This window comes from Lepisma saccharinum, chromosome 17, assembly GCF_977018435.1.
Source record: "Lepisma saccharinum chromosome 17, izLepSacc3.1, whole genome shotgun sequence".
Classification (NCBI taxonomy): domain Eukaryota; kingdom Metazoa; phylum Arthropoda; class Insecta; order Zygentoma; family Lepismatidae; genus Lepisma; species Lepisma saccharinum.
The window spans coordinates 32,476,320-32,499,730 of NC_139245.1; the positions used below are offsets into that span (position 1 = coordinate 32,476,320).

The following is a 23,411-nucleotide window of genomic DNA, read 5'->3' on the forward strand; positions in this document are numbered from 1 at the left end:
ACACTGCATGCCAACTATGGTACTGAAACTGTGACCGCCATTTCGCGTGTTACGGAAGGAAAGAAACAACGAAGAAAACTTACTCGATATGTCGCAAACAGAGCTTATTTCCGTGAAATAAGCGCAATGCCACCTTCAACAATGTTTCTCAATGCAGAATACGTAAGTGCGAATATTGAAATGAATTGAACTAGCAAATTTCATCTGTTTTCCGGATATGCGAAATTTACCAAAAGTGGTAAAGCTTCAAGTGTCAAAAATAATAATTACCAGTTCGAATTATAATAGCACCTATGGTCAGTTTGTTCTGCTCCCGGTAACAGTACGTTATAGTACACATTTCTTCACATTTACAGGAGAAACTACTTACGGAACTGAGTTTCTGTAGACTTTTGGAAGCTCGGGGAAGTGATTTCTCCCTTCGTTCAACTTATTCGGCCGGTAAATCATGTATTTTTTGACTGAAATGTATCTCCGATGCACGATAGTTCTTGCCACCATTACATTCAACTACGTGAATCAAATGTTCCATGTGTTCGATTATGTAACACCCTGTTAGTGTAGCAACCACGCGGTAGTTTTACAAGATGACATGAGAAGGTTGCATTGTTAAATTATTTTTTTCCAATTTAATTTTTGGTTTGCCTAACCTAACCTTCCATGAATGCTTTGTGGATCAATTTTCGCTTAAAAACCTTCTGTGAATAGTTTGTGTGGCATTTTTCGGTTAATAAGTTTGGAAACACTGCATATCAGCTGACGATAGACAACGTGAAGCAAGATTTGCCGGCCATAGTGTGTGTAAGGAAAGCGAATTAGCAACAAACAATAAATACTTGTAATGTGAAAAATTACGCTTTTTTCAGTGTAAAAAGCAAAATCCCACGTTCAAAAATGTTCCGCTATGCATAACAGGTAAGTACAAATGTAAATAATTAGGAAATAAACGAGTGAAATGTGTTTTTACTATACATACTGTTACCCTCCTCTCATACTCACATAAGAAATATATTGCAGTGGCTCTAATGACAGTATCATATTGGTCGAAATATCTTTGTCAGCTTTTGACATACATCAAATACTGATATCACTGATTTTATTCCCACTATTAAGTTCTCAACTCGCTCCATGTCATGTAGGCGTTATCAATGAATTTCTACCTTATTCAGTAACTTAGTTGTCTCCAGCAGAGAATTTCCACCCACACAAATAAAACAAAAAAAAATGCAAAATGTCCTTGCACTTTGGTATCCCTACATACAAACTACATGGACGTTACTAGAAGCTGTGCATATATTTGAAATATACAAAGTGTACCTGTTCGTCTTTCATCCTTAACAGAAACCCAGTGTTTTTAATTCCTATTCCAACCCATCCAGCCCACCGCTTGAGAACGCACGTGCGCTTATTGCTACGTGTCTTGTGAGATTATATTCAATTAACACATTTAGTTTTAAAACGTGACTTCATTAAATTAACATTACAGATATAAAAAACGAAGAAGCCTTAAGTTAATTCGGTCGTTTGTAAGGAAAAGAATAAGGCTGTCTATTTTTGCTCTCGGTATCAAATTTCATTTGTAAGAACCCATATTGACACTATTATGGTTAAAAGCAAATATATATCTCACCAACTCCTTCATAACAACTTCATCCAGTTTCTTTGAGAACTACAAGAATCAGGGTTCAATTCCCTCAGCATAACTACCGTCACTATTCATTTCAAAAAACACACGGAACAGGCCCACCAAATAAAAACACGTTGTCTGCTGGACAAGCTGACGAACTCTACAACAGATGTAAACACAACCCTCTCGCCGGGCACTAATCTTGTCCTGTGCGCAGTGCGCTTGTGTGACCTGCGAGAGAGGCTAAAGAGAATTGCGGTGCATTGTGGGAAGAATACCCTTGATTGACGGAAGAACCTACAGCTGAAAAATCCTGTCATTGAGACAAGAGTTGTTGAATACGAGAAGTAAACAATATCTTGTGTAGTTATGTTGTGATTCTTATTTAAGTAATTTGATAGAATTACTTCTGAAGATACAGTGAAGTTCACCAGTTGTATCTTTAGAAGGGAAGTGCGAAAAGTGTCGATAGCGTCAGTGAAGAGTTCTCATCCTAGTCTCCGTTTTGTGTTTGTAAACAACTTCAAATCCACTGACGTTCCGTGTTAGAAGTAAGTGAAGTGTTGGTGCTTCATTTAACAGAACTAGACTCAAAACCAATAGAAGCCAGCTTGATATAGTCTTTCTGGGATGTCCCCTCTCGAAACAACCGACGATTTAACTCATCAAGAAGCTCAGCCTATGTTTCCTGTATCGCACAGTTTGATTCATTCTAAACGAAAAGGAGTTTTCATACACCCGAGAAGAATGTTGAAAAACTTTTCATTGAGGGGATGCCTACCGTGCTTTAACGGCTTTTCGCTATTTTATTGACTGTTCTTTTTCTGTCCGAGACGTGAGGAAAAGTTTCAAAAGTGAAGTTGTCCTTAGCTCTCTGTGGGGCAGCATAGTATATACATGTATGAGGTGTCTGCCGTGTTTCAAGTATATGTAACTGTCAGCATCTTGATCACGCTTTTCAAAGAGATCTTAATTCGTACGTCTTTGACCAGGTTAGCATTATATTAAGCGTACACTGGTCCGTCGACATAAGATTCGAACAACAGTTCTAAAATTCTTGCCTTGCACTTGTCAAAAACATAGAAGAGAAAAATGAAGCTGCTGGAAAGCACACGGTTTGAAGCCATTAATACAGCTTTGTCTATTGAGACTGGAGACAGTAAAATATTTGGAAGGTAAGTACCTGAGCTTAGTACTTTTAGCTAGTTTGAAGAAATATGATAATGATGTTAATAATGTCTGTTGTTACTTTACTTCTTTCTGTGCATTATATACTGTTGTGACCAGTCAGCATACATATAGAAAACAACAGTGTTTTTTGAATTTCACTTAATGACAACTATGAAGTCCGGGCCCAGTTTATGTGACAAAGTGATAACATACAATTTAAACATAATAAACATTTATTGTATAATGTACACTAGGCTGCTCAAAAATATAAATTCTCCCAACGGAAGTATATGCACTGACTGTTGCTAGGAATATATTTAGCACTGTCTCGTTTAACGTAGCAGAAAGACTAATCGTATCGTAGTGTTTTGGCAATCATTGTTACACGAAATTTGAACCTTCCTTAAATTAATGAGCACTCTTTGGATTTCTAAAAAAAAGTTATTTGTTGGGGAAAAAAAATTAAATTACCTTATGGAATCATGCACGCTCTGCCATGGACAAGGCCTTCTCGTATGATAAAAGCAACAGGAAGTATCATAGAATAGTAGAAATGAATGTAGAAGTAATTTGTACCTTCTTGAAACTACTCAGCTTAATTTTCAATTTTAAAAAAGTCTAATTTATGGGTAAAATTAGATGTTAAAGGTACCTTGCGCAAAACCCTTCATTTTGCATGCTTGAGCTTGACACAGACTACCGTCTAACCTAACTTCAAAAGCATTTACGGATTTTATTTGAATGCTAAGAGAACTAAACCTGACCTGCCTATCCTACCCACGAAAGCATGTATTGAACAAAATCTTTGAACATTTTGGCGGCAAGAATTATATAGAAGTATATGTAAGTAAAAAAAATAGTGTCAAGGAAACATGCAGTAAGTAATCGCTAAAACTCTGCAGTATGTGTTAACAGATGTAGATAGAAATCAAACCATGTAAAAAAATGCATACGTAACATGATGAAATTGCAATAAAACAAAAGGAACTTGGGCTGTGAAAACTAATTATGTGACTGGCCATTCGGAAAGCCCTTACATGAAGATTTTAAATTACCTAGGTTGTCTTAAAACTGCACTTCTTGAACATTATTCTTTCACAAGCCACACAGCTTGGGATAAAAGGCAATCACAGTATCTGTGATATTGCGGACAATGTGCATAAGTCACACCTCACCAATAAATACATATATAGGCTGAGTCAATACCAATGTAACGGTATTGAAAAGTATTGGTTGAAATTTAAACACTGATACCAGTCTATACTTTTGTAGTGTCCTTGTATCTCGCAGAGTCCACAAAAATGCCATGGCACACTTTCATGGAATCTAAATATACTCTATATATCTAATGTGATTAAAATTGAGATTTAAACCAATCCACCTTGATGGAAACCCACATATTAATCCTTTTCTCTCAATTTCATATGTTGCCAACTGTGAAAGACTGCGAATCATTGCTACCGGCTTTCAGATTTTTTTTTATCATACAGGTAACGGAGGTTATATGATCTTAGTGCATCTTCTGGCTATTTTCTTGAATTTCAGTTCAGTTGCCAGTTGTGACAAGATGGCTGGGAACCTTTCCGTTGAGCAACGGAAGTGGATTTTAAAGTGTTTTTGGAAATGTGAGAACATGAAAGAAGTGCAGAGACGATGGCGGGCAGAATTTGATGCTGCGCTACCGTCACGTCTAACAATTACGAAATTACGCGACAAGTTTGAGAGGGAAGGAACTGTGTGTGATCTGGGGCGTGACGGTGTGGCAGGAAGAAATCAGTATCGGACGAAAGAGGGATGGAAGCAGTGGTACAAACTGTCACAAGATCCCCCAAGAAGTCCATACATCAAATTCTGCCCGCCATCGTTTCTGCACTTCTTTCATGTTCTCACATTTCCAAAAAACACTTTAAAATTCACTTCCGTTGCTCAACGGCAAGGTTCCCAGCCATCTTGTCAATTGCTTGTCACTACTGGCAACTGAAGTTCAAGAAAAACAAATGAATAGCAACAAGCACTAATCACGACAGATCCAGATACAACAAGTTCCATCAGGTTATCTTAATACTTTCTCTGTTATTAACATTCAAATATTGTAAACCCCTTTGTGTGACACACTTTACACACAGATGCCGTTTGTAAAGAATCATGTGGAGTTTACTAAATAGGATAATGCAGGGCTCGAAAAATCAAGGTCGCCATGGCAACTAAAATTTCAAACCTGGCGACTGATCTCTTGCTGTAATATTGCCGTTTTTTAAGTTTGCGTGTACGAAATTTTGAAGATTCTAAGTTAAAATTTCAGTACAGCGTAAGTTAGCAAATGATCTTTTTATCAATGTTGTGAACATTCCGTAGAATCAGTAATAAGTTCTTACTCTTTGTCCCCCAACTCCCCATTTCCCACATGATTTAGCGATGTTTTGAATATGGTGATGCTCAGCTTCTTATAGATTGATTGAGTTGCTTTATTTTACTTCGCTTTTTGTGCCACTTTTGGCTAATTTGTGAAGATGGGGATGTGTTGTATGATATGATGAAATTGATGAATGAACACTCGCAAACCTAGGGCCTCCCCGATGGTGCAGTGGTTGCGTACTTGCCTTGTAATCAAGGGGTCCTGGGTTCAATACCCAGTGGATGTACATAGTGGTTCGGATCCCACTTTAAACTGTAGGTCCAGTCCCAATTAGCCTTTGTGTGCATAAAGTGGACTTAAAATATCAACTCAAACAATAAAAAAACTCTCAACCTTTGTGCCCAGGCCAGGATTCGAACCCGGGTCCCCTGGTGTCGTAACGCGATGTGCTCCGCCACGGGGACCGGCTCAGCTTCTTATAGTATGCACAGTTGCTAGTAGGTGGTTTCCTGGCGCGTGATTTTCAGAGCTGGCACCTAGCTCAAGAAGATTTTTCGAGAACTGGGATAATGAATTTCCAAGAAAAATATGTTAATATTCAAACACCAGATTCCATATATAGCAGTTGACTCAATTTATACCCAAGTATAAAGCTTGATTTTTTAGTTATGTGCCTAAAATATGCTTAGTTAGGGATTTCTTCACAGTTCCTAACACTCCCCAATTTTCCTCAACATAACCCTAACACAGAGCCCTAATAATATGGTCAGTTTGGCTCAAAATTTACTTCTGGTACTATTATAGTATGGTGGTGACACCTATAAATCATATATTTCGTACTTTTTTACATTGCTAACGTACTATTTTGGAATGCGGAAGATTTCCTAAGGTGAAATAATGCATTTCTAATTAAGATAATGTCTATTTCTTACATTTATGAGTACTTACTGTTACTTGTTATTTCGATTCTGTAACACATTTAGGCAGGCGATAGCGTACTGGTTCAGGGCGCGTTGTGCAAGTGTTTTGTCGATTTTTGCAGTGTTGCAACCTTGTTCACCGGAAAATACCTACTTTCGTGCCCGAATTTGAAATTATGCTAATACCTTGCAAACCATTTACGTTAGCCTCACAAGCCATTGACGTTAGCCCCAAAAACCATTTTTTGTAAGGTTAGGTTAGGCAAGCATAGTTGAAAAAAATATAAGAAAATTAAAAATACTCGACACGTTATGTTCTAGTGAAAACACTGAGAGTTTGAAACAATGACTACAGGGTTACGTCATCCAACTCACGGAACATTGTGCTCTCGTGCAGAAAGCAAATGTGCAGCAGAAACAGCGTTCCGGACAGAGATTTTTGCAGAAAACAACATGTATTCACATTAAAATGGATCAAAACTACATTCACGAACTTCCACAATGCTACAGAAAATGATTTCCGTAAGTACTTTCTCCTGTAAATTTGAAGAAATCAGTCACCCCTATACTATAATGTTACCAGCCTAATTTATGGTCAGTTTGGCTCAAAATTTACTTTTACACCCCCAGATGGCAAATTCTGAATAAGTCCCTGCATTTTGCTGATATTCAGGGCTCGCAATAGCTTTCATATGTGCGTAATTTATGCCCAAATTTCAGTCTGTGATGCTCTAAAAGTGCTTTCTAGACGTCCAATTTTTACCATGTTTTCGGTCATGACTGAACGCAAAAAGTAAGATCCAAATTGCATTGGCAACCATTCTGCCTGTTGTTGTTTCGTTATTGTAAAGCACACACAGTTTCTGCTGGAAAAATAAGCTGCATATTGGTCACTTTGGCAGAGTTACTAGCCCTTTTGCTGTGGGTTTACTTCAGGTTTATTACCCTACTCCAGTAGAAAAGGAATGCATATGAAAGTGATCTAGGCTTTGAGATATTAATTGGTGAGTTTGGCACTTATATTTTGAAAACAATAATTAAGCTGGTCAATTGAGTACAAGACATACGTTATAGACATTTTGCACGAGAGAGTGGGATAGCAGTTAAAAAAACGTTGGATTCTTAGAAGAGTCACTTTAAGTTTCATTCATTTGATGTTGGCTGCAGGAGCACAAGCACGTATAAATACATAGTTTTATTTCATGAGAAGAGAAATTCTTATAGCAAAGTTCTATTTTGAAATTCGCAACTCTTAAATTAATAGAAATTAAAAACTGCAGGAAGACAGTGGAGATGACCATGATTATAACTCTGCTGTGGGAGATACTGGTGGAGTATGTTTGAGTTTATGAACAAAGCATGTTCAGCGCGAATTCAAAAAATACAACAATTCTGACTGTAAAGAAAATTGATTTGATGCACATTAAGAGTATGGTAGTCATATGACTCCAAAATTTATTGCCTTAGTGCAAGCACTGCATAGTTCTGAGAGCTACCTACATATTATTTATCAAAAAGCTGTATGGGGCACATAAGCTGCAGTTTGACCATCTGAAGCTAAAGCCAAATTAACATTTTTATTACAAGTTTCCATTTTGATATTTTAAACATGCTCAGACCTTCAAATTTGGCCTTTTTTAAAAACAAATTTTTCATACTTTTGTACATTGATGTGAAGCTTCAAATAATGCATACATGTAACATAATGGTTAGCACTCTTCCTTTCCACATGAGCTGCATGGGGTTGGAGGTTCTGTGGTGACCCAGGCTTCAGCCTAGAAAACGTAATTCTTCTATGTGCTGACAAGGGGCATATTCTAGGCTATCTGAAGCCTGGAGATTATAATACAAAAGGAAAATCAATTAGAAATTGTGAATTAAATTAAAAAGGTAAAGTGCTCCCCTGTGCATAGCACCACGCAATGAAGGCATATAGGGGGTGAATTAAATTATTCATTTCAATAGGAAGATGATCGCGATTCTGGAGTTGGCAACCTCATTTCTTAGGAGTTTGCAACTTGATTGGCGTTAACATGGGAACGTTACTTCCTTGACGACCCCGAGAACGAGCGAAATGGGAGTGTCTAACCACTTATACATGGCCTACTCTTCTCCCTTCCTACATAGCCTAGAAGAACCCACAGGTGTCATAATGACGTAGTCCAGATCTTGAAGTCACTGGTGCTGACTGGGCATTACTCAATAAAAAGTCACTTAATAAGTCTTGGGCATCAAGCACAACTTTCGTGAATCTGTAAATTAATGTCTGTGGGTGCATACCACTATAAAAATAGTTGACTGTCATATTATTGGTTTATAAAATCATCCCGTGTTGTAGCGGTGAGTGAATTTCGATCAGTAATAATTTGATATTTAATTTTTTGTATATTATTATTTTTCATTTAGATTTGGCACGCACGAGACCAGGACTCAACTTGGTTCTCTGGCATACCGTGCCTTTACTATACCAGCTGAGCTACCGAGCCAGCCCTGGCTTAGCCTGATTTTTCGCTGTCGCTGTTTTACATGTGGAATGGTCTGTTGGAGCTACCACAACGGAATCTGTTGGATTTGAATTCTACACCCACCCCCCATTTTATTTGTATGTTTGACGATCATTATTTCGATTTCATTGACTAGGTATGAGATATGTGAAAATAACCGTCAGTAAGGTGCGGTTTTGGACCTTGAACCAACCAGTTTTAAAAGCCAACTTGCCCTTTCCAATAACATATGCTCCTCTATACAATCAGAATTTACAAAAAGCATTGCTAAGTACGTCAATTTGAAACGAACAACTCTAAGATACATCTGATTGCATTCCAGTGTCGCCGAGATGGTTCAAGTAACGAGCTGTGTAATGTCCACAGTAAAAGATAACTCACAGGCAAGGAATCACAATCAAGGTTATTTTGAGTCTTCACCTGTTAGGAAATCGGGCTGTTACGTAATGAAGGCTACCCACTGGCAGGAGGTGAATTTCAGTCTGTTGCCAAACAGCGAACGAACTGTCAACACGTAAAAACAGAATGACTGTAAATGTATGTAATTCACATTTAAAAAGAATAATATTGCAGGTCGTGCCAAAATAATTAATTGTCCATTATCGTCTGTCACAAATTAGAACTTGTACTGTTTTTTATACACACAGAAGCTATTCCGCATTTGTTCTCCAAAATAGCGCTGGAGGGTACTTCCGCCATGATCGGATCAAGGAAAAGTTGGTACGTTAACAAGGCGATAACTTTATCACTAGACTATCGAAACAAGAAAAAGAGTTATTCCTCGGCTTATTCGAAGGTCGCGTGTTTAACACTATAGGATACAACTTATTTCCCGTCGCTTTTCGGCTACGTGTGGCTAATCGCGACGATCATTAGATCCATATACGGTCGACCTCCGTGGCGGAATTATCATAGGCAGTGATGTGCGTCTACGCGTAAACAACGATTGTCTACATTCTACGTGTAGACAATGTAAACTATATAATCTACGTCGATGACGTATAAACGTAGACAACATGGCGCTCGGCGTTCTTCGTGCAAGGCACGCGCATCTTTCTGGAAGCAGCAACCAGCTTCAGCAGGTGGAAATAGAAAGTGTGGAGTGTTCCACTGTAGAAATAAGTGTTTTAAGTATTTATTTGCGTTCAACCAATTATTAATGAAACTGCAAAACAAACTTGTCGCGACACCCCCAAAAAAATGCGATGTCCGTAGAATGACAAGATTTGATTTACTTCTATTTCCACCATTTCACTCGTGGAAAAATCTGCTTTAAAGATACATGCACTTTCCTAAGCAGTAACAAGACAAAAAAAAATACTTTTATGAGTGTAAAAAATAATGTCATTTGTTTTTTGTTTTTTCCGATAGTCCATTTTCCTCTCGTCAGTGAAAATTCGATAACTTTGATTACGTTGGATGGTCTTAAGTTGGTTATGGGCCCAGATCATCGACATGTTTGAAGAGAAAAATAATTTCTCTTTCAAAGAGCACTGGGACTTCTTTCTTCCCTCTTGTTTGCATTGTCAACAGTAGACTATGTAAACTATCAGCATAGAATGCTATAAGCAGTGATGTGCGTCTACGCGTATACAACGATAGTCTACATTCTACACGTAGACTATTTTATACACGTACATTACGTAATCTATGTAAACAACATGGCGAAAGGTGATAACTTAGCAAAGGGCGCCGTGGAATTAAAATAAAATTATACTGCGTATCAGTTGCTGATGTGTGAGGAGAACTTTTCATACTCTTTCTTACAAATTCGAACAATTTCTCACCTAGGAAGAAACCTAATATAAGAAATATTCTAGTGTTTTATGGGGAAAAGACCACTCTTGCCTCACGACTGCCATCTGTTGTTGTTTTTTGCATACTATTTATTTTCTTCCATAGTTGATAATAGAAGAGAAGAGAAATTTTGGTGTAAATAGGATTTTTTTCATTTCGTTAGGAACCAATATAGTTGAAAATGTCAGTTTCCTTTCATGAAACCCTTGAAAATTAATTTTAATGCACTTTAGATTGTCTACGTAGTCTATGTAAACTACAACCCAATGTAATCTACGCGTAGATTACGTGTAGACAACGCATGTAGACGTAAACTTATAGTCTACGGCACATCACTGGCTATAAGCCAATGTAATCTTCGTGTAGATTACGCGTAGACAACGCATGTAGACGTAAACTTAAGTCTACGGCACATCACTGATCATAGGTCGCTACGACGCCAAAGGTCCGGAATCGAATCCTGGCGTGGGCATGGGTCTTTGCGAGTGTCTTCATAAATTTCATCATATCATCCATCACTCATCTTCTTTGCGAATGTCTTCATAAATTTCATCATATCATCCATCACTCATCTTCTTTGCGAATGTCTTCATAAATTTCATCATATCATCTATCACTCATCTTCTTTGCGAATGTCTTCATAAATTTCATCATATCATCCATCACTCATCTTCTTTGCGAATGTCTTCATAAATTTCATCATATCATCCATCACTCATCTTCTTTGCGAGTGTCTTCATAAATTTCATCATATCATCCATCACTCATCTTCTTTGCGAATGTCTTCATAAATTTCATCATATCATTCATCACTCATCCTCATCTTCACGATTGCAACGCTAAATGTCAAACAAACAAATACAGATTGAAATTCTTGAGTCGACCATGTTACTGCAGTTAGTTGTAAAAGTACATACCGACATTGCAATATATATATATATATATATATATGCTTACACATTTCAGGGTTTTGTAAAAATTGCTGAACAATCGTTTTAAATGTTTCTGACCTTTCTTTCTCTCCATCGTTGCGTTTCAGAGTACGAAAATGACCAAGTCTGGCTCGGTGATATCATTTTTAATCTGTGGAACAGGCTTCAAAGTGTTGTGATTGTCAGCACTAGCAGGCGTTACCAATCGCTGTAGGAATTCGTAAACAATGACGCAAAGTTGATAACGCGCAGGCAAGGCCCGACTCGGATTGCCACTGCTGAACATAACTTTGTAATCTGAACATTCCGGAAATTGTCGAGTGATTTATGTGGCGCTAAGGGAAACTCATGTGGTGGCCTGACTATCTTCAAAAGTGTTTGAAGGCTAATTTTGTGCACATGGAGGCTAAGGCATTGAACGTACAGTTTAGATTGTTTCAAACCAACAAAATGTGCTTTCACCGACAATCGAACCCAGAAACCCTTGATTACAAGGCTACAGCGTTAACCGTGAGTGTATTGTCTCGCGTTAGTGATACGAGAAATTAATTGTCTAGGATTTAAGAAAGACGTTAATAGAAAAGTAATAAATTTGCAAGGGTTTTATCCAGAATTTCCAGGTTTGTAGTCATAGGGAAGATTTTAAAGGGGTGTAATAGCAATTTTAGCACGAAAGTGGCCATAAATCAAGCCTTAGTAGAAATATTTAGGGGTGCATGTGAATAAATCGCGGCCGTATGCTTATATTAGTGCAGGAAATGGAAATTTCTAGCTAAGGGGAGATGCTTACTCAAATTATTCGTGTTGGGGATACTTTACAGAAATTTTCTTTACTATAGGGATGGCATCCCCTGAAGCACTGTATTTTATCCCAATAAACTTTTTGTGGATATGAAAATTACTTCTTCTGAACTAGGTGCAATATTTTCAAAGAAGTTATTAAGTTCGACAGGCCTTCAGATCAGTGGGAACAGAACCACTGAGATATTCCCACCGAGACCTTTCGATTACAAGGCGTAGTATTTTAAACGCACTACTTACATTTTTAATGGTGCAGTTGTTTGATCCCCAAAATGGGTGGATCAGAGAGAAAGTAAAGCAGAGAAGTACATTTTTTTTCATTGCTTGCGATGTCGTATTGTTATGGTTTGAGTTTTCATTTTAAGTCCACTGTAATCACAGAAAGGCTAATAGGAACTGGACCTATAGTTTTGAAGTGGGATCCTGACCACTATGTGCATCCACCGGGTGTATGTAACGAATATTTGTGGATTGACGTACACATAGGACTATGCTTTACAACTCTGCAGGACAAAGGTACGATTTAATGCAACTTCCGGACAATTTTCTTTGTTCTAATTGTTTTGTTGTTCTGCCAAAACAGTCCATCATGCCCAGATACCCTTCCAAGAACAGCAGATCGTGCCGCTGCGTTAACACTTTTCGGATGAACATTTAATCCCACAAACAATACCCTTTTCTCCTTGCTCAGTGCAACAGTAACATCGTGGGAGAAATGACAACGATCCATTGTAAAGTCGAAGAAAAAGTTCAGTCCTTTTTTTATCTCTTGCACGCGTGTGATATTTTTGATGCAACGAAGGATAATTGGTTAATTGTCGCGTCTCCTGTTCCATTCAAAATGTTCGAGTTCATTGACCTTTGAAGTGTAGGAAGCGGAACAATCATCTCAACATCACAGGCTTAACTGTAACCTCAGCTCGGCGTAGAGATTGTTAAAAAACGCTTTGTAGGGCAAGCCCACCACATGTATGGTCGTATCAGCAAACTAGCTTTGGAAGGACAGGTGTTTCAGGATTACGTATGAAGCCAATTCCTGCATACGAGAATCCCAAGCAGATGGTTTGGTTCAGTAGTAGGGATGGCAGTTTTTAAATCCACTTCATGCATGAAAAACTGAAATGTGCCCCAACGGGTCGCATCGTAATGAGTCGCGTATAGTAGAGGGAGATTATTTCCATAACATCTTTGGCAGTTATGCATTTGAAGCTTCGGAACGAGTCATAACTCTCGAAGCAGCTAATTAACCAAGCGAGCCGCTGACGTCATCTCAACCCAGAACCTATCGCTAAGCCCCTTGCTCAGGTTCTACACGCCTTATAGGCTCGCTAGACAGACTCCCGCAGGCCGCTGGAGATGTTCCGAAAGTAATTCGACTCTAGCAAGAAGTTGCCCATTGTTTTGCGTAATGTGTCTGGGGATCAATGGGACACACGTAACAGGGCACAAAATAAGTTACCTTCAACTTTTAATTGTATTGTAACATGTTTTCGCAGTCAGTTTTAAACGCGACTACGTCCGTGTTACTACAGAAATCATTCCGGGAATTGAGGTACATTTCGTTGTTCGCAAGATGCTACAAAATGTTTACATATAGGCAACGTTTAAAGAAAATTGCCTTATAGAAAGTATACAAAATATTACATTCGCATCCTTATCCCCGCTTAAGCATTCGCAGTATTGTAAGATAATCTCAAATGTGGCCTCTTTTCTGATAGTGTCGAATTCAAACAAGAATGAACATTTCGACTTTCGCATGACCTTCGGTACTCGACCTTATAGAGGTGATCGATCAAATGCGGTTATAAATAAATACAGGATGAAGAAAGGGTTGTATACATCTTCGCTGTTATGTAACAATTATCGATAGGTTGTTTTAGCGGTTGAAGCGAAGGCAAAAGTTTTCCAGAGCCAGCTTTTGAAATATCACAAGTTGTTCATTTTGTATGTTTTTTGATTGATGGATATTAAAATGATATAGGTGTATTAGCATATAGGCTTTCACTACTGGTTCAAGCCCTTTGCCAACAAAGTAACCTTATTTGTAAGTTACGTCGCTTTTCCGCTGATAGGTCAATCGTCACAAAGAATGCCCATGCCCGGGCCGGGATTTGAACCTGGGATGCCTCGCGTCGTAGCGCGCTGTGCTAACCACTCTGCCACGGAGATTGGCAGACCGAATGAGAGCAAGGGATAGAGCCCAAAACACAATACAGTTGAGACTGTTTTATACGTAACTCAGTTCAGCGTAATTCTGTTTTACACGTAAATTACTGAAGGTCCCAGTAAAATTTAATTTTAAAACGTGTTAATGAAACCTTATTTATTCGTAATGCATTTACACGTAATTCGGAGTTATACGTACTAATTTTCATTAAATACAGTGGAATTGCACGTAACCAAGCTACAACAATGTCACAGAAGTATACATTTCTTGTCGTTACAAAAACAGTATGCGAGTTTCAAATACGAAACAGGATAGGCGATAGCTGACGTTTGACGTGTTCCATAATAAAAACAGAACAGCGTTTCCTGCAGTGAACGTTTTCAGTTGCTACTGGTCGGCTATGGAGAACAGAAAGAGAAGTTACACGCTTGATCAGAAAGTAACATTTATGCGGGAAGTGGACTCTAATACACATAAAACTAAAACTGTATTAGCAGCAGATTTAGGCATCGCGTATACCATACTTTGCACAGTCATAAATGCTATTTTAGATGATTTTTTAAAATTGGTTAGTAAATCGATAAAACGCAGCCGTCAACAAGAGGAAAGATGTACAGATTTGGAAAAGCGCTTCATACCTGTATTTAAGAATCAAACTTTTAGATTTGTTAATTTACCACTTTAAGACAGAAATAACCTGTATTACGTATATCTAGATGCACATATTTTTGGTAAATAAAACATCAAAATTTCGGTACAAAAACAGTCAATTTCGGGTTCAAAAGCGGTAAATAAAATAAAATTTCGCTGTCATAGCGGTGAAAAAGCAGTATATAAAATGCATTTTGGTTATAAAAATGTTAATATAATCCTAAATTTGATTTAAAAACTGCACTTACTACACAAAATAAATATATCCCTTCTAATAGTACATTTATGTCTTTACCAGAATATTAAGTTTATTCCTGTATAAAGGGGTCAATTTTTGCTTCTCAAATATTTACAGCAGAATTAATCAATTTTCCGTAAATTGCACAACTCGCAGGATAATTCTGATTTCAGAAAGTGTCGTGTCGGTAAATAAACTCTAAATTTCGTGTTTAAGAGTCTATTTTGCACTTCATTTCGCATCATTTCGTGACAAAATAGGGTAGAAAAATGCACCTCGCATCTTTCAGAAACATGAAAAAGTAATATCAATGTGTTATTTCACATTTCGTGTGTTCGGCAAAAAACGAAATATGCAGGCCTCTACGTATATCTTGTTTCAAAATAGATACAATTAAAGTATTTTAGTAATGATATGACGTGGTATCTAAATTTGATTTGCAAGCAATTCTCAGTTATGTATTATTTTCTCTTTACCTTGACATACGTCTAACTCAGGTTCAACTGTATATGATTATATTTCCGCCTATCCAGAGCGTGCGGGTATGTTTTTTTTTTTTTTTTTTTTTTTTTGCGGGGGGAGTCTGAAGAAAAGGTACAGACACCTACATATTTAAATAGAAAGAAACTATAGTATCGTTAACATGCTTCTTTAACGAGGTTACGTAACTGTCTGTAATTGGATGCTCAGAAGCAACCGTACTTTGTTTACTACTTTGGTGCCTCCTTTGTCTTGCTCTGTTATTCCTTGCTTCCTGGAAATAGCTTCGTGTGATTTCCGGTGCATTCTTCTATGTTGCATTGGTGTTTCATTGCATTCAGCCTAAGGACAGGTGACTTAGTTAATTATTTCCTTATAGTCTTTCGAACGTAATGAAAGTGGGTTGTATTTCCGACCTGCATGTCATTGTGCGAGGAATCGTTTTTAGACCTGATTGAACCATGACGCTGACAGATTTTAAATAGGAAGAAGGTAAATTCCGCATGAGCAACGTGGAATAGGCCAACCTGTACATCAGGTTAGAGTTAGTATGCGAAACGACAAACTGTTCGTAGCTGTTACTAGCTACATAATTGAAAATTGATTTCCGCTGGCATAGGCGCCGACTCCATGGGGCTTGGGGGGGCTCGAGCCACCCCCCCCCCAATGTTAACGATGTGGGGGCAGAGCCCCCAAATAATTTTGCTTTAGAGGATCTAATGTATTATTTTGCTTCTCTTGTAAAGTTTACTCTGAATTGTGCCACATGAACTTAACGTTAAATACACATTTGAAATGTTCTAGACCATCAATTTGGGGGTCTGAGACCGCTAAAACATCAACTTTGTGGGGGAAAGGACTATGACCAGAGACAGCAAAATACATGACTTATTACTATATACTAAGTATGTAATTATGAGTATTGTTTAAATTTTTACTAAAATGAGTTTCAAGAGACGATGTGCATGAACTAGAGTAGTGGATGGGACGTTTGGGCTACAAATGGCTCTAACATGACATTCAGAACGAGATCATTGATATATTAGGGAAATCTTTTTTGCGCTCCGTGGTAGCAGATATTATAAGTCGGGAATATTTTGCTATTATGGTTGACGAAACTTGTGACATGTCCATCCGTGGACAATTAATATTCTGCATTAGAACTGTGAATAAAAATTTTGATATCTTTGAGGAATTCGTGGGCTTTTATGAGATTCCGAACTCTGAGGCCAAAACTTAAAAAAGGGAGAGAATGAGTCATTCATTAATTTATTTCAGTGATCAGAGCCCCCTCCCCCCAATATTTTTGACAAGTCGGCGCCCCTGTCCGCTGGTACAGTTTTGCAACTAAAATAAACTGGACGGTTACAAAGGTGCAGGCATGCAGGGGTTTATCCAGGATTTTTCTCTTGGGGGGGGGGGTGTAAGTTTGGGAATGTTAAGTGAATATTTTGGACCGTTTCTACTTCAATTTGTTCATAGATGTTTCCAGAGATCAACAAAATAGATTTTTGTGATAATGTTAACATTTCAGTCTAACGTTTCGAGTATTGCTCTCCAATAAAGTTCACCACTTGATTTAATCAATCGTTAGACAAAAGACAAGGGATGACATTGAAAAACAAAAGACAAGAGATGACATTGAAAAACAAAAGACAAGGGATGACATTGAAACACAAAATTTAAACATATTATTACCAGAAACCATTTCATGCAATTCTTAAGCTAGTTTTAAAGAAATTAGGAACACTTGCGCAATATTCTCTAACTTTATTTGTATGTTTCTTGTCGTAGGTGTACGACTGAGTTCATCTTAGGGGGTGCCCAATTCATCGATGAAATATTAGTGAAAATGCATTGCATGGGTGTACGCGCGCTTGCATGCCTGAATACAAATATAATATGACTCTTTAATAAATCAACACACTGCGAGCGAAGCAAGAAAATTTTTAGAACTACTTCTTTGCAAACTGATAATGCATATTATTAATTAAACATAGCGACAATACTTTCATTTCACAGTATCCCACGATGTTTACTCTTTACAATCTTGCTTTGCTCGTTCGGCGCCCTCTTTACCTCAGCACATGCCCCCTGGCCCCTCCTGTTCTAGCTTCAGTTAGAAAATATGCATATATATAATTTTAATAGCTCTATGTTGCGAGTGAGTTACAAATTGTGCTGTTGTTTTCAAATCTCTATTTAAACAATGATTCACAAACTGAAATAAAGTAATGAAACTACGTATATATTTAGAGCATGGTTATGAAGACTTTAAAATATAGTGGGAAGTTGGGATGCAAGTTCATAGATGCTTGGTATTGCTTTTGAAGGAAATCGGTCAAGGAATTTCATATTGAAGTCCTATACCCTTACAAAACTTTGGAAAATACTCTTGACGCTGTTCAGAGTTTATCTTTCAAATACTGGACGAGAGACTCTAGGGAATTAGGAGTCATGTGTATCTTTGCCTTAAAAGAAAACTAAAAAACATGTGCAAATAAACGTATGGTTTGTTAGCTGCAAAGGGAAGGCAAGGAATTTTCACTTCTAAATAGAAGTAATGTTTTATTTTCAATTATTTAAAAATTGAATAGCATTTATTTCACTTTCCAGCACAATGAACCAAACAAAATTTTTATCTCTACGTTTTCCAGCAGGTAGTGAGTGGAAAGCGCCGTCGTGCCCCCACTGGTGCGCCTGTGGTCAGATATAAATTTGGGACTTAATGTAAATTAAATTTATTTTTATGTTTAATTCCTTATACTTCATTTGCTTCCTCTTAAAAGTTGCAAAAAATTAAATATGTCATTATGTCAGGGAACCGAATAGCCTACATATAAAGAGGAAGACAATTTTTACTAAATATATATTTTTGCAAACTGACAATAACTTTAATTTAATAGGATGCCAGTAATTTCACAGGTCACCACGACGTTAACGCTTTTCTATTTTTATCTGTTTTGCTTGTTCGACACCCCATTTGTCCTTTGCTTGTTCGACAACCACCTCGTGCGAACCCCACTTTTTTAACAACTCTCTAATATATAGTTTTTTTTACAGAGGTATGAACTCTTAGAGCCACAAAAATGGTCACATACATCAACTATAGACGTGAATGAATCACTTCGGTTCTTCATGAAATATTTGCCGTTTTATATCGTATACTCTGTCAGTAAATTTTATATTGGTAAAAAAAGGTAAAGTTCTCCCCTGTGCTTAGCACCACGCCATGAAGGCGTATAGGGGGTGTGGGGGATAACGCCCCACACTTCCTTGATCCGGTCGTGAGTGGGGGTGATGTGATCAGCATCACGCCCCTGAACGCCTTTACCCCCCAGAGTTTCCCCCAGGTACCCATGTTATTCGACGCTGGGTGGGCGCCGGGGCCGCTTCCAACGTTAGGAAACTTCCCGTATTTGAACCGGCCGGGGATCGAACCCAGGACTTTATGAATATCCGTTGGGAGAAATTATACCTACATATAGTGTCACTGCTTCTCTACTCACCCCCTTTCGGTTTCTTTCTGTCTGATTTCATTCTCTTTGTCAAAATCCCGTATCTTCTTCAACCACTTTTGCAATAAAGTTTCAGACAGTTACACTAAGCCGAACGACAACACACGAACTGAGATGCTACACTGAGATTCTGACCAAAGGCTTAAGGCATTTGACAGTTCTTCTCTACCACTCCAAAATCATCCATCTCGCCCAAGTTACAGAAAATAGTGTTGCTAACCATAGTAACAATTCACTACAAGAAGTCAAACCTGTATCTTTGAATATCTTCCCTTACTTTTATCGTACTTTTTTCACATGAACGAATCGAAAGGAAAATGCAACAAAATGTAAATTTCATTGACTCAGGGGTTCAATTTACAAATCTGTAACGTATTTAAGAAATATTTATTTAGGTATTCAAAGGCTGAACTGTCAACACTGTGTGCGGTATGTCTCCCTGGAAGGAGGGCGAGATGTCAGTTTGATATTTTCCAGATGGCAGTGTTCCTTCCAAAGCCTTGTCAAGGAAGCTGGTGTTTCCAGGAAATGACCATGCTGTACATTCCACCCTCCAGGTCCATTGGACTACACTTCTGGTAGAGCTACAAATGTTTCCTTTATGTTGGAGTATTGTTATTCCATTGTTGATATAAAAATCCATACTTACACCCCCCCTAAGGGGGGGGGTCCACTTTTCTGGTTTGGGGGGGGGGTGTTCGTCAAAATTTGGGAGGGTGTTAATCCGGACTTTCCTTAAACCGGGCAACTTATCCCCCCAGTCCGGATTAACGAGGTTTTACTGTATCCCATCCTGACTGTTAAGGCATGAGCGTTTCATCATGATTCATCTTCATTGTGATGGTTAACCGTTAACAGTCTAAAGAGCTGTTTGACGACAGTTATATAAAGACCATGAGCAGAAGGAAGGGAAAGAAACGGATAAATATTGGGAAATATTCTGGAGAGCCTCCCGAGGCAAACTAAATTTAAACAGCAATATCTGTGACGTAACTGGGTCGGAGTATGGTATCGTCGAAGATAAATATTTTTTGGCACATGGGAACGTGACAGTGACATTTCTCATCAGTTTGATGGCTCAGCATTGTAGCGAGTGAGTCTCAAAAGTTTATTTCGTGTATTCAGTGCTTTTTATAGAATATCACATACAGTACTTGTTTTAGGGCTTCCTCCAAAACAAACATTTGCTGGAAGAAAACTAGGAACAATTCCGAAACTTTCACGGAGTTAGGAGGCGCAGCATCGCTTTTAAATCTCTGACAACACGACCAGGAAGCATGTCTTCTCACATTTTACAAAGCGCGAGAGGACTTTCTACTTCATATCACTGTGAACCTCAGTGAAAATGTCAAAGATTACTTTGTTTAGGTTTCGAAAGTTCGTCTCACTTGTTTAACTGTTTTCACTATTAGTGCGCATGGTATGGTAAGAGGTTGTTGGGAGGGACGATTGTGGTAGTCGAACCTATTCGGGCTCGGTAATTGTTTTTCTATGTCGGTTATTTTACACCGCTTTTGCTACCTCTTGAGTTAATCGCGACGACGAGGACCACTTATGAACTCAGGAATTGGTGATCGGACAATGATGCATCCACATCTGACGTGGATTCGAATATGTGTATTCTGGAGCTCGAGGAATTATATCCTCCCATACAGCAATTCCAGCTTGTTTCCATCTCTCTCAATTTAATTGGAAGTTGACCTACACTTTAGGATCAGAACCACTACACTCCTCTTCCGGGGATCCCCTAACTGCAAGGTGACTCGTTAGTCACTATGCCATCGGGGATGCTTTGCATTTAACTGTTAGTTGCATGGTGTGTACTTGGCGTTCCCGATGGCGTAGTGGTAACGTCGTCGCCTTATAATCAAGGTATCCCGGGTTCGGCAGCCGGTAGAGGGACTTAGTGGTTTGGATTTCACTTTCAACTGTAGGTCCGGTCCCGATAAGCCTATCTGTGCACGAAGTAGACTTGAAAATAAACTTTGGCATGTTTGAGTTTTTGTTTTTAAAGTCCATTTCATGAACAGACGGGCTAATTGAGACTGGACCCACAGTTTAAAGTAAGATCCGAACCACCATATGGTCAATCGGATATCGAACAAGGCGATGGCGTTATAATACCCCCCTTTGGCATGTTGTATACTGTTAAATACGTTGGTTCATAATCAAGCAACAATTTTTTTTATGCTTCAGTGATTGATTGATTTAGTTTATTTAACTTGGCATTTCTGCCACTTTTGGCTAATCGCGAAGGTGAGGATGAGTGATGATATGATGAAATTGATGAACAGTCACAAAGAACACCCATGTCCAAGCTGGGACTCGAACCCGAGACCCCTGGCGAGATGTGCTAACCACTCCGCCACGGAGGCCGGCATGTTTGAATGCAAATAAAGTTCTCAATGGATTGGTTTGTGTGTTTTCAATGGTGCAGGCGTCAACATTTCCCTGAAGTCAAGTCTCCTGAAATATCAGGAAGCATGAGCTTCATCGAGATGTGGAAGATTACGCTCTGATGTTGCTGAGGGAAGCAAGCAGATAATTGGCTGCTCAGGTAACTGTTAAAAGGCCTCACAAATCAACACGAAAGCACACGTGGAACTATACATATTCATGAGGGGCATGCAGATAATGTGAAAGGAATTAAAAAGTTAAACCTCACAGTCCAAGCCCTAAAGCTGAGCAATGTATGTAGACGACCGCGCTATATCACTTAAAACAAATCCGCTCCACTCAGATCAGGACTGGATCCATGGCCATATAAGAAGAGGAGGATTATCAGGTCCAAACCCCTCTCATTGGTTTAGTAAACATTTTTGCATTAATTACATAATCAAATCAACAAATAATCATTTCATTATATTACATGGAATAATTTTAAAAATAATTTATGGTTTAATTATAATGGATAATCTCATATTCTTCAATTACAGGAACGCTATAACCTAAGCATATTTCAGAATTTATTGAAAAAGTATACTGTAATTGACAATAATTAATTGTATGTAGTCTCAAAAAAAGACATATTTTAATAGATTTTTCAAAAGTTGAAAATATGAATAATACTAATGTCGTTCATATATTACGTGCGTATTGATATATGCAATGAGACTGTTTAAAACCAATGTTTTATTGAATTCAGGGTGGCAACAGACTTGGAAAACCGGGAAAAGTCTGGGGATTTGAGGTGTCAAAAATAGTCAGGGAATTTTGTCTTGATTGACTTTTTAAGATATCGTTATGGAACTGCACAAGAACAGGAAATCTTGTAGCTAAGTTTCAGCCTCAACTTTTAGGCCCCTTTTATGCACAACACAATCACAGCGCCAGAAACCAGTGCTGGCAGGAGGAGAGAGAGAGAGAGAATTTTCCGGAGAGGCAGAAAAATGTGTTAAGCCTCTAAATATTACGTGAAAAATGCATTGAATGATCATTTTTTTCTTGTCCGTATGGGAGTAGTAAGGGGGCAGAACTGTCAACAGATGAAGGGGATGGGAACGGGTGGCACCGTCCGATAGTTGTCGGACGTCGTAGTAAGGCATTTTGTTGGACAAACTGAAGGAACATTGAACCAAATAGGCTCCATTGATACATGTAATTTTTGTCGAATATCGCCACCCGACAAAGTATCTCACTACAACATGCGACAGAAATTGCATGCATGACACTCGTATGGAATTGATTTTTGTTGGATGTATTCGGACTGCAACATCCAACAAAAATCGAATGCATAAACAATAAGAGCTTTAGACTGCAAATATGCTGCTGGAATTTTATTACTCTTCTGGCTCACTTCGCCTTATTTAATGTAGCAGTGCTTACGAAGGTCTTCTTTCATCATCCTGACGTATTACTGGTTTCGCACAAGTTAACATACGTTTACAATGACATTGCACTATTCTTAGATATCTAGAAGAATCCAACAAAACGGGATATATATATTGAATATTATCACGAAAAAGTGAAACATAAATGTGCATTGGTGAACATTATAAAAATTGGCAAGTGCATGCTTCCAACCTCAAATTTACTGCAACACTAGTATTGCAATGAAATTAACGCCACACTCTGTCCTGTCTGTTTAAACTCGTGAGATAAATCTCTCACTGAGTGAAGTTAATGTCCAATATTATGAAATAAAATACTAATAATAAATACGTAAATATTTTAATATCATATTTACTCGAATCATTCAATCATAAAAACAAATCACTTTCTTCAAGAATTGACTTTTCTCTGCCAGCCCT

At 38.2% G+C, this 23,411-nt stretch overlaps 3 protein-coding genes across 3 annotated transcripts in view; 2 read left to right on the forward strand and 1 right to left on the reverse strand.

Moving 5' to 3' along the window:
* LOC146001666 (uncharacterized) overlaps positions 1 to 1,798 on the reverse strand; it is a 147,159-nt gene extending 145,361 nt beyond the window's left edge. Inside the window, exon 1 of the mRNA XM_083139283.1 lies at positions 1,631 to 1,798. The gene's annotated coding sequence lies outside the window, so the exon portion shown is untranslated. The remainder of the gene's footprint in view (positions 1 to 1,630) is intronic.
* Positions 1,799 to 1,900: 102 nt separating this feature from the next.
* Maf1 (repressor of RNA polymerase III transcription Maf1) overlaps positions 1,901 to 23,411 on the forward strand; it is a 44,500-nt gene continuing 22,989 nt past the window's right edge. Inside the window, exon 1 of the mRNA XM_083139292.1 lies at positions 1,901 to 2,802. Coding sequence (XP_082995418.1) covers positions 2,720 to 2,802 — 83 coding nt within the window. The 5' untranslated portion in view covers positions 1,901 to 2,719. The remainder of the gene's footprint in view (positions 2,803 to 23,411) is intronic.
* The window catches only part of JMJD4 (jumonji domain containing 4), a 308,681-nt gene continuing 291,859 nt past the window's right edge, over positions 6,590 to 23,411 (forward strand). The window contains exon 1 of the mRNA XM_083139287.1: positions 6,590 to 6,595. The gene's annotated coding sequence lies outside the window, so the exon portion shown is untranslated. The remainder of the gene's footprint in view (positions 6,596 to 23,411) is intronic.